This window comes from Oryzias latipes, chromosome 17 (assembly GCF_053564925.1).
Source record: "Oryzias latipes strain Hd-rR chromosome 17, Olatipes_Hd-rR_3.1".
NCBI classification, from domain to species: domain Eukaryota; kingdom Metazoa; phylum Chordata; class Actinopteri; order Beloniformes; family Adrianichthyidae; genus Oryzias; species Oryzias latipes.
In genome coordinates this window covers 21,225,307-21,237,568 of record NC_136253.1, presented here as the reverse complement: position 1 = coordinate 21,237,568, position 12,262 = coordinate 21,225,307, and the positions used below count along the sequence as shown (strand labels likewise).

Here is a 12,262-nt window from a genome sequence, read left to right as displayed (position 1 = left end):
CAACTACTGAAAATTTATTAATGACTTTACTTTGATAATCAGCATGAAACACAATACTTTAGTTAGATAAGGCTTTATTTGATCTTTATTGAAGGACAAAATAGTAAATTAATAAATTAAGTCTGTTTTATTAAATAACAGTCTAATCAGTTAGTGAAGGAGGGTCTAAAGGCAGGGATGTCCAGTTTAGTTTAGTTAGTTCAATTTGGTATTTCACTATTGAATTCTATTCATGATCCTTTTGATTTTATGTTTTACTTTTTCAATTACTGATACGAAGCCCATCAAGACGACTGTTGTTGTTAAATTTGGGCTATACAAATAAAATTGAACTGAACTGAATATCTCATTCTGTGTTCTTGTGGGTTAAAATTGACCAATTTGATAAATTGCTACAGCAGTGACCCTTCCTCTCCTTACACACTATAATGAAAGAATATCATTACTCATATTAAAGTGTCAACATTTCTACAAATTCTTCAAGATAAAACAGCCACTCTCCTCACTAGAAGTTCAACAAATGGGAATGAAAAAAAAAGAAAGAGGAAAAACGTTTGACATAGAAATTTATTTTATATACCATTTCTGGACAGCCTGAACACAAACACACACAAAAGTAAAGCAAAAAGATCTCAAGCTCACAATCAAATATGAGCTTCTCAAAAACAGTAAAACAGCATCGAGAGACTTTAGATAGGTCAAAGGAAGGAGCATCTGAGATAAATGGCTTAATAATGTGAAGAAATTTGCATAGGGACTCCCAGCAGGCAAAAGGCACAATTATTGTATAAGCATGTCTTTACCAAGTTTGGCCAGACAACACCAGCCTGACATTCAAAGTGTTCTTTGTTTTGAGGATAAGTGAACTTTGCAGGCTGGTTTTGCAAAATAAGACACAAGTCAGGGAAAGAGTAAACACTTAGCCAAAAAGATTTTCTAATTAGAAACCAGAAATGTTACTCCCTGCAAAGAGGAAAAAGTCTGCAGCACCAAAAAAGTACTTAACCTGAGGAAGAAAGTGGCAGCAAAGAACAAGCACTTTCACAAATATACAGTATATGACATTTAACATGTATAGATATTGAGGATTTAGAGTTCCGCATATGATCTATATACGTGCAACAAAAAACATGTGCAATAAGGAAAGGCTATATATACCGGTATTTGGAATATGAAATAATCAGAGAAAACGTGGACAGAAGACCACTTGATGGTGATTGTCAACAACAAAAGGCAGATCCACTTAACATTCAACAACAGCAGTGCTCATTTACGTTTCTTGAAACAACAGTGATTCCCTTCTTTTCAAAACGTTCACATAATATAAAAAAATAAAATAAAATGGAATGTTTCCCTCAATAAATTCATGATTCACATGAATGAAGAAAGCAGGAGGCGAGACGGAAACTACAGGCACTTTAAGGCAAAATTCAAACAAAATTTTAGTGCAAAACCACTTTGAAGGCAAAGGAATGATTCAGGGGGACGCCGGTACAAATGGCAAAGGCAGATAGAAGGGCACAGTGTGGGCGTCAGATCAGTATCTCAAAGACAGTGCAGCAGAAAGGCAAGCGAGGGATGCATCTGTGGGAGGAGCAGAAAGGCTGTGGATTCCAGTGCATGTCTGATTTTGGCTTTTTGTATTGTTTAAGGATACCAGTGAAATGATGAGGTTTCATTTAATGATACACATTTGAATTCAAGCTTAGCTTAAATGACTTTTGGGTTAAAACCTTTAATGCGTGATTAGAACCAATTTTGTTTTATGTGTTGAAACAGGAAATGACTTGTGGGTCAAACTCTCTCTTTAGATTGTGTTGGAGTGTATGGACATTGTATGTTCTGAGTTTGAACAGACAACTCTGCTCTATTGGTCAGTGCTTAAAAGATGGACCGGCTGCCGACTTTTTGGTCCCATGTGTGACTTTTCATCGGGCAGCTTTGAGGCGCCTCTCCCATCTGCAGCGGCCTGTCGCTCATATAGACTCCCCAGCAGCTGCGCCGTTTTGAACACAGAGGAGTGACCCGCCGGTTTCAGGGACTGCACCTTCTGCAGGTTCTGCAATGTCCGCAGCATCTCTGCAGACACGATGGGTAAATGCTGCTCCTGGATCAAACTGGAGCTGGTGGGTCGCAGGACTGTGTCGCGCTGAGCTGGCGGCCTGGGAACCGATCTGGTCTGTTTCTCTGGAGTGGCTTGGACTGAGATGAAAGAAGCTTTCTTCTGTGGTGGAGGGGAGTCATTGTCGTTGTCATCGTCTCCTGACTGGTCACTACATATTGAGCTGTCGGAGTTTTCACCGACACTTTCATCATTACCACTGTTGTCTTGGATGTCATCTTCCTCTTCTTTGATGCCATGTCCGTCTGTGATGTAAATCATGTTTTTAGGCAGGGAGGTGAACTGGTAAACGAGGCGCTGCCCTTCGACCTTATTCAGTATGCCTCTCTGGTAGTAGTACCTGCACAGATACAGTGGTTTCATAAAAATGGGTATTAGACACAGAAACAGAAAAATCATTGACAGCATCTTAGTTTGTACCCTTGATATAAGAACCCATTAAAAATGCAAGTGTTAAAGACGTTTGTTGAATCGCTGCTGCTTTTTTTAAAGCACATCGGCCGATCCACCTTTCAGAGTAGCTGTGTGTGTTTTTAAACATGTCAAACAGTCTCATCGTTGATTCAGTGATTTTCTTTTATCATAGTATTTACAATGACAATGAGGGATGGGATTATATGAATTCACTTCTTACCACTCCCTTTCTAAGCAATTAATTATGTATTTACATTTTTACCGTCTTTTTCCTTTGTTTTTGTAAAAAAAAATAAAAAGTTTAATATATTTGTGTTGTAAAGTAAATTTAAGACTTGAACCTTCCTTGGCAAGTTGCTGATGTTCCTATATCCTCGAACAATTTCTTTAACAGATTCCTAAGACTTTTCACTTCTATATATCATATTTTTTGAAACAGATCTGTTTGCAGCCAAAGTGAAATTGCAAGTCAAGGCTGTCATACCTGAGTGCTCTTCCCATCGTCTCATAATTCATGTCCGGTTTATTTTTGTGTTTCCCCCAGAGTCTGGCTACAGCTTTTGAGTTGACCAACTTGAAGATCCCAGCCTGTGGATTGGTCCACTTAATGTAGCGTGGACACACCTGCCTGTCCTGCAGCAGCTCCATCAGGAACTGCCACAGGTACAGTGTGTTTCCTCCTGAGTAACACAAAAGACACGCACAAAGAACACATTTTATATATCATTACACCTGGACACAGCATCTACATATCAATTTAAATGAAAGCGTGTTGCCAAGACAGATCTAGTTTATCTTTGTTGTGTCTTTATTGACATGAATGAATAAGCATTGAATGCAAACATTAATGATCAGGAAGAAAAGAGCATCAAACCAGCTCTGTAACAACATTTTTTAGTCACTTATCTGAATAATGGCAAACAAAAAACGGAGTGAAAAGCTTGGGACACAAACTCTAAATCACTTGTGCTTTAGAAGAACAAAACAAAAAATGCATTGAATGAGACATCTAGGTCAAATGATATTATTGTTTCATACTGTGGGGCTGAGTTAAAAAGCATAATCAATTTGATTTTCACTAAGAACATGTAAAAATAGATGCAGCAAAAAAATCAATTTTCTTTTTTTGGTAAAAGAGTAAGTTTTTGATGAATTAAAAGAAATCCTAATTTTGTAAATCAAAGTTTCATTTTATTTTAAAATCCCTGGATAATTGTTTTTCACAGCCCAACAAAATAGTTTTTCGTAATATCGCACAAAAATTGACATATAATCAAGTGGTGTTTAGTGAGACATCAGATTCAATTGCAAACTTGTGAATTAAAGTCAGATAGCTAATAGTTTGGTGGTGATTTACAGTTTTCAAATTAGAAATGATCACATCCGTTTTTCCAATATACAACAGTTCTTTTATGATGCTCAGCTCTAATAAAAACAGGTCAAATGCTGCACTGCAGCCACCCTAATCACATATTATTTGATATGATACTGAAGTCTCCAGCTTGTTATAACTGACTGTACCTTTGTTGTATTTGTCCTTTTTTACTGTAATTTCTGGTGTGGGAGACTCTGCTCTCCGATGTTTAAATTTTTGACCTGCAAAAAAAAAACACAAAAAAAAAACAACCAACACGTTAAAGGAAAAAAAAAGGGTTTGTTCTCAGAAAAGTCGGAACAAATTCTCACCTCTCTTTCTGGACTGCAGCTGGGCCACAGGCCTCTTTGAGTGCAACGACTTCCACTGAGGCTCATCAACAGCTCCCACAACCCCGTCAGCTGACACGGTTACCTGGGTAACAGGAGTAGTGATGATGTCACCCAGTGATGGCAAGAAGTCCTGGGCTGCAAGTGGACATAAACAAACATAATGAAAGAGAACAGCCTCGTGATCACCGTGTCTAAAAATATCCGCTCACAGTCAGACAGCTATGCAAGCTGGGGATGGAGGTGGGGGGGGGGGGGGGGGGGGGGTTTAGAAGGTGAATTAAGGAATACATCTCCCTGGGAGGAGGGGGCTTGCATGATTGGTGCTATAACTGGTGCGTGCATCAACTTACAGTAGTGCTGGTCCAGGGAGAGGGTGTCAGCACAGTCCATGTTAAGGAGAGAGTTAGCAGCAACAAGGTTCTCCATGATCTCCTCCTCTCCACTATCAGTTGGCTCCACTGCAGAACACAGAGGAGGAAGCACAACATAAAACGTTTAGAAAAAGGGATCAAGAACAACATTTAGCAGAACAAATGCCTGACTTAGATTTCGCTAAAGTAGAAGAACAGCTACGAGATCCTATAACGGGATAACAAAGACAAGCTTAAATTATTAAATGTAACTTTTTGAACTGCTTAATAAAACAAATGTTTGATATTATTTTTGATTAAATTGAAATGCATGTCTATAATGAAATTTTTTTTCATCAGAAACAGCTTTTTTAGGTTGAAGTTTCCCTAAAAATAAAAGAGACTTACTATGACAATTCAAGATAGCCAAAGATACATTAGATTACATTAAAAAAAATTGTTATTTTACAAAAATACAACTTCCCAAAACACAAACTTTATCATTATAACAAGTTTACTGGGTGTGATCATATTGTAATATTGTAATTAAAATTGATTGCAAACCGCTGAATACAATTCTATATTATTTTTAGTACCCGAAAATAGAGTAGTTTTTTTTATCTTAAATAGATTTCTTTATATAGTTTCAAAGAAAATCACAATCTTAACACCATTTTTATTGTTCTACTTTCACATAAACAGTTTTGATCGCTAGTTTGTTTTTTAAGGCCCACAAACATTACCAAATGCACGAAAGACACTTTAGGTGGGTCTATAATTTAGTGCGCATCAGTACATGAGCGGTGATGAGGCTGCTGGGAGCTGGAGAACATCTGCTAGCTAACCGCTACTCATTAACAGGCAGAAAAGTTCTGGTGCTGCCGCGTTCAACCTGCAGCTTCTCGAGTCCACTGAGTTCCATTTCAAATAGGACGACAGAGAGAGAGAGAAAACAACACCTGAAAACAGGCCACTGGCCACAGACATGATAGAAGCGGAACTTATTCGCTACTGTCAGCAAGTGCTACTCGTAGCAGCTGTTACCATTAGCCTGGTCAGCGGAGCCCAGCTGTGCTCCACTTCACGATGTTGACGAACGCACAACCCGACACAGCGACATGACTTACTTTTGGTCCCCAGCAGTGGAGGGGAACAAGCTATAGCATGTCTGTCATAGTCCTAGTCATCACGTCAACATCCTTGTGTTATTCAATAACTGTCTTTCACAGGAGAGCACGCGCCACGGATGTTTTGCTCCACTTCCTGAAATTTTCTGAAAGCAGGGCGCGACTGCGCATGCGCAAAAGAGTGTGTATGTATATATAAGTGTATAAGTAATATTAATAAAAACACTAATATATTGTGTGCGTCATTCATGAGCAGTGATATAAATAAAAAACCGACAGCAATAAAATACATGTAAAAACAAAGTTCTGACAGTCAGAAGTAGAGTCTGTAATGAAGTGTGAATGTCACAGGTGAGGAGAGACTAGTGCAAGTGCTGACCTTTGAGCAGCTGGTGATGATCCTCTGCTTGTGAATGTTCACACGTTAAGCCGGAGTATGTCAGCAGCTGTGACTGTGGAACCTGCTCCACTATTACTGCAGGGAAGTCCATCTTCAGGACACAAAGTTCCACAAGTTCAGACGAGAAGAGCTTCCCTCTATTGAGATGAAACTTTGCTGTATGTGTTTTTGGAAAAAATATCATCTCGCACTCACCTGTACCGAGGTAAAATGGTCACTGGCAAAGTCAAAGATGAACTCTGAAGGCTGGAGCATGGCTACTTATCCTCGGTGCACTTTAACCTTTATGAAAGCATCACAGTTTTGCTGATGTTACCTGTTGAGCAGGTATGATTGACTTGGAGATGGTTTCTTGTTGAACAGCAGATGACTCAAATGCTCAAAAGTGATATGAGTGCACAAAGTGACCAAAGACACAGTGGCGTCACAGGAAATCCATTCTCACTCGCGCTGCGCCGATTCTCAATGAGGAAGCGGGGATGGCTGAACCTGCCAGAAAAGAACAGACAGGCACAAGTTAACATTTGCATGAGGAAGTGAACCAGGGGAGCTGTTATGAGAAAAAAAAAAGGTAATCAAGTCCAGGAGACAGTGGAACAATACCCTGTGAACAGATCTGCCTGCAACTTCTCAGTTCACCCCTCTTTTATTTATCTCTTTCTTTTGCCCTTATCGTGCTTCTAAACTGGGCTAAACCAGCGACAGGAAGGAAGCGTTTGGGTTGCAGTGTGTGCCCGACCGCATATGTGAGTGTGTGTGTGGGTGGTTGTTATGAGTAAGAGGGGGGGATGTTAGTGTTGAACTCATCATGTCTGAGCACCACGTTTTTTAGTTGTAGAGCTGCTATGTGCAACATTCCTCCCAACACAACTGGAGTGTAACAGCAGCTCCTTCTCCTTCACTCCTTCTCACCTCATAATCTAGTTTTTTTTTTTTGCTCCTGCTCTTCTCTCTTTTGCCTGACAAAACACTTTCAGGTCTTTTGAGTCACATAGCAGGATGGTCCTCCCTGCTTCTCTGTGCTCGATTTGGAAATGAAAATCAACTCTTCATTTTAATCAGAGTTGGGCAGCAGCATCTCTTTGCAGCACATGCCAAATCCTGCTGCACCTCAGCTTATTCTCAGCTCTTTTGTTCTGAAGATTAAATGAGCACTTAGTCTTTATGCTCCATAAATCTTACTGTAAAAACGAATCACTTGCAAGGAATTCATTCAAATCTCCTCCACAGCTTCTCCATTTTATTAATCTTCAATTGTAGTTGAATAAAGCTGCAGGTTTTATTTTCGTGTATTTTTATAAACTGCCAACATTAATGCAAACCTTTAGCCTTTGTGTGTGAGAGAGATTGAAGCTCAACATGTTTGGGTCAGTTATCACACAGGAAGCACCACTCAGTTAGGAGGAGCCACTTCCTTAGTTTCAGGGGCAAACTGCTGCAGCATCTCTGCTCACAGTGGCCGTTTCTTTGAAAACGTTCTCAGGTGTTTTGCTCCAAACCGTTCAGAGCTGAATGATGGAGGAGTTTGTGGCGTCTCATATGTAGCAAAATATTTTAAAAACAAGAAAAACAACTTTTTTGTCTCTTTAAAGTCCCACTCTGATCATCTTTTGATCTGTTGTAAAAGCATATCCAGTGGTTTTTCAATCATGATTCTGCCGTTTTCAGGCAAAAAAACCCAAACAAAAACAGGTCTGTCTTCCAGGACAGTTTCTAGAGCAGCAGTAGATGATCAGAAATTTGCCCCAAATTGGGGACAGGACAGTTGGCGTGGAGTCAGCTCACCCCCCATCCCCTCCCCTGTTGTGGAGCGGAGCAGGGAGCTTCTTGCCCGCCAGACGTAGTTCCTGCATCACAACTACAAACCCTATTTTTTTGTCTGCTCCTGATTCACAATTTGAATTATAAAAATTGTCAAAATGCTATTTTGGGGTGATTGTTTTACAGTACAGACCAAAAGTTTGGACACACCTTCTCATTCAAAGAGTTTTCTTTATTTTCATGACTATGAAAATTGTAGTCACCTCTAGAAGCTCATCAAGAGAATGTGCAAAGCAGTAATCAAAGCAAAAGGTGGCTACCTTGAACACCCCAGAATATGACATATTTTCAATTGTTTCACACTTTTTTGTTATGTATATAATTCCACATGTGTTAATTCACAGTTTCGATGCCTTCAGTGTTAATCTACAATTTTCATAGTCATGAAAATAAAGAAAACTCTTTGAATGAGTAGGTGTGTCCAAACTTTTGATTTGTACTGTATGTCCTCCATCAACAGAAAACTTCCAAAATAATATGTTGAAAACACCAAAAACACAATAAAAAAAACTGAGTTGGTCTTTAATCTGCATTGTCAAAAACATGTCTTTAAAAGTCGATTCCAGGAATTAAACTTTGGTAACAGTATGACTACATCACCTTTGAAAGGTTTTTAAAATACTGACACAAAATAGAATCTTTTAAAATAAAGTTTATTGTTCTTAATAGTAACTTTTGATAACTTTTCCCAGATGTTAGTTTGTAAATTACCAACATATTGATTTTTTCTGTTTCTTCCTTCAAGTTAAACATAGATTTTATCCATACCTGGAGAAGCATTAAAGCAGATTAATTTGGCTGAATCTGTTTGAAAAGGGCTCAGCAAATCACTGCCAATATTTACATGTAAAGTTCTCCAGTGAAAGGCTAGAGAAAATTTAGAAATGGCCTTCTAACACGAGCAGTGTAGCACAATTTGACTTTTCTTGGATTTTTGATGTCTCAGCTTTAAGAAGAATTCTGTGCATACCCATACCTGTGTGCTGCTCACATGTGTTAGACTTTTTTCACTTTAAAGGGGGCTATCATGCCACCCCAAAGCGATATTTTTGATCCATTAGTGCACATGTGTCAAACTCAAGGCCCGAGGGCCAAATGTGGCCCTCCATGTCATTTTATGTGGCCCCAGAGAGCATAACAGTTTTTCATTTCTTAAAATACAAAATAAAAATTGGTGTGTATTTAATATTATTAATATCTAGGTGGAATCTGACTTGAAATATGGGATTGGGCAACTATACATTAGGACTTAAACACCGTCCATATAACCTAACCTGACAGAATCAAATTTAAAAGGATTTATGTTAGAGGAAAAAGAATAAACATATGTTTTCTATGCAACTGTAATTGTCACTTTAAAAAGTTATAATAAATAAATAAAATAGTTGTTTAACATTAGGAAGTAGTTACGTTTATTTTTCATTACATGTAGTTGAATTTATAAGTCATTACCGGCCCTTTGAGGACAACCACTATGCTGATGTTGCCCTCGGTGAAAATGAGTTTGACACCCCTGCATTAGTGCGTCTCTGAGTATCCCTTTAAATCTTGCTCTATGTGCAGCAGTCCCCCCCCCTGAAAACGACTGGGTCCTCACATTATGACATAGATAAGTAAGGAACAGCCAGCTGCCAGCACCGCCCCCAGGCTAACACACACACCCACTTTCTCAGGGGAGCCAGCGGTGATCGGCTTTCATTTTATATTCCCAATATGCACATCCATCTTTGCAAAAGTTTGGATGTTGTTTGTTTTCGACGGCGAAATGCAGCCATGCTGCCGAGGCCGGCTCTAGGGTAACGACATGAAATGGGCGGCGCCCACAAGGAACCGGTGCCTTAGAGATCGAGGCCTCTTACTTTCAGGTAGGAAAAAGAACTAAGAAAACAGCTAATATTTCATTAAAAAAATCGTTGTTTAGTGGTGTACCGTTAGGGCAGTCGACCCACGATCATAACGTCGCAGGTTCAATTCCCGCCATGAGTTGTAGTGTTCCTGGGCAAGACACTGAACCCCACCTTGCCTCTGGTGGCAGGCAGACACCTGTGTTTGGCAGCAGAGCAGCCACCAGTGTGTGACTGGGTGAATAGGTCTGTGACTGTAAAGCGCTTTGGGCCTTGTAGGTAGAAAAGCACTATATAAGTATACACCATTTACCATTATCATATATAGATTTAGTTTCCTCTGAGAGGCTTAAAAAAAGCATGGTATAGGTCCTTTAACTCTTTTGTCCACTTTGTAAGCGGTCTGCTTTCACATCCTGGTGAACTGCATAAGAGTTCACTTGCAAGTGAATCGTTACTTTCAGGGATATGCGTTGTTATCCACATTAGCGACATTCTTTCATGTTTGCTAATAAAAGCAGACTAACTTAGACCTAAAAGTACAAAGGAACATTTTTTCCCAAAAATGCTTCACTATAAATGTGTGAATCACTTTGAGAGGTCATCATTTAAAACGGATAATGTCAATAAGTTTTTGTGGAGAAATACGCATAAAAGCTAATGTTTTAGCTGGGACAGTCATTTAATGATGTACAGTCAACTCTGCAAAAACGTCAACAGCGTTGCTTTCAGTATAAGAGTTCAGCCTAACATGGTTAAAGTTCAGACCTGCATCTTCTAGGGTTTGGTGCATTGTGAAATTAGTAAATAGCAACACAAGAACACAAAGAAAAATATTGTGTCTGAGCTCCTGGGAAAGAAAAACCTATACAAAATTTAAATGATTGAATTTTTGAACCATTAATCTTCCATTCTTGAAAATTTTGATGGTGTGTGAAATCCTTTCGTCTCCAAATGTTGGAATATAACACGTCTTTGCAACACATTTGTTAAGTTTTCATTATGCAAATTTAGCGACTGAAGCATTTGTTAGTAAAGCGTCCTCTTTTTGTTGAATCTTGCATTCAGCATGAGTGGAAGCAGCATGATGCTGCAGGGCATGCTGCTGTGCTTATCTTAGCCTGCTGTTTAAAAAAAAAAGAAAAACTACAAACAAAGCAGTTGTATTTCTGAAGTGGAACGAGAGCTGTGGCTGCTCTGACATCATTGCCCAGATGAACACCTGAATCTGTCTCATTTTTCTTCCTTTGAACTGGAGCCACCATCGTGCCACGTGCACACGGCCATTGTCAACATGCCTAGGCTGCTGCTTCTATACAGGACTCTTCAACCAAAAAGTCTATTTTTTTTCTATTTTTTTTTTACATTTTTCATCGCTAGTTTGGCCACATAGGTTTGTCTCTAAGGCCCCTGCACTGGGATCAGGGTCTGTGAAGTGGTTGCCAAGCCCCTGAGGACGCTGATAAGTCCCCAACATTCCCTCCCCAGTTTGTGGGAGAGAGGGGGTCAGAACCGAGATAGACTCCGTTTTTGACTGAAAGAGGCAGTGTGTGTGTGTGTGTCTGTGAACTAGGCGAGCCTGATAACACCATGGCAAGTGAGGGAGCAGCTGATAAGCTGCTGTTGTTGCTTGGGGTTACCAGGCTTTGTTAAATGAATATGGCGTGTGAGTGTGTGTGCGTGTGTGTGTGTGTGAGCATGAGACTAAGACCAATGGAGGTGGTTTAGCTCTGTTTTGACAGTCTTGCTTCATAAAGCATTTGGAATAGTTTTTTTGTGTTTTAATGATACTTTTCTTTGAATATCTTGACGCTCAGAAAGTCTCAGAAAACATACTTTCACTTTCCCTTTAGCACGTCACACAACTTTAATTTCTCTAGCTTCTCTAACTTTGTTTTTCGAAGAAACGTGTCATGAAATGAATTAAGACAAGTGCTTACCTTGTGTTATAGCCCACGTGTCTGCATGTGACAGAGCAGTAGCTGCCAGGAGGATCCAAGAGAGCAACGGAAATTGCTCTCATTACATTTGGCAGAACCACATTTGCTTACAGACCTTGGATCAGTTTCCTTTTTGTGCCTTTCCTGTCATCAGACACAGTAGCAGCTACATTTTAGCTTTCTGTGGAACAAGTTGACGGTTTTTTTCTCCTTTGTAGACCTTTACAGTTTTTGCTTCCTTTTTTTCCCCAGAGAACTGAAACAACCTTCCCCTCCTCTCCCCGCCTCACCTTGTCCTACAATATCTGATTGGTTACCTGTGTTATTAGTCAAGGTAACCCAGAGTGACCATTGTCGGTGTGGAGCGAGTGTAAACACAGTTTTATTTGCAATGTAAAGCAGCTGAGAGCCAAGCAACCTATCTGCAAACAGACAAGAGGTTTATGAGGGTGGACACACAAGGGATGTGATTGTGTGCCTAATTTATTTAAGGAAACGGTTTATATGAACACCCAAGGCAAATGGAATCATGGTCTG

The 12,262-nt window shown here is 39.6% G+C and overlaps 1 protein-coding gene across 4 annotated transcripts; it reads right to left on the bottom strand.

Annotated features, from left to right (window-relative positions):
• Positions 1–549: 549 nt before the first annotated feature.
• Positions 550–12,033, bottom strand: LOC105358126 (ETS-related transcription factor Elf-1). 4 transcript variants are annotated; one of them, XM_023965002.2, is made up of 9 exons: positions 11,726–11,999; positions 6,316–6,609; positions 6,100–6,211; positions 4,594–4,701; positions 4,223–4,378; positions 4,058–4,132; positions 3,021–3,216; positions 2,320–2,462; positions 550–2,224 (listed from the first exon to the last, which is right to left on the bottom strand). In XM_023965002.2, the coding sequence occupies exons 2-9, from the start codon at positions 6,373–6,375 to the stop codon at positions 1,977–1,979; spliced, it is 1,098 nt and encodes a 365-aa protein (XP_023820770.1). In that variant the 5' UTR covers positions 6,376–6,609; positions 11,726–11,999; the 3' UTR covers positions 550–1,976. The 4 variants fall into 4 exon arrangements, with proteins under 4 accessions (XP_023820770.1, XP_023820767.1, XP_023820768.1 ...); XM_023964999.2 differs by having other exon boundaries at positions 550–2,462; positions 11,726–12,033; XM_023965000.2 differs by lacking the exon at positions 11,726–11,999 and adding an exon at positions 6,724–6,785 and having other exon boundaries at positions 550–2,462.
• Positions 12,034–12,262: the final 229 nt, after the last annotated feature.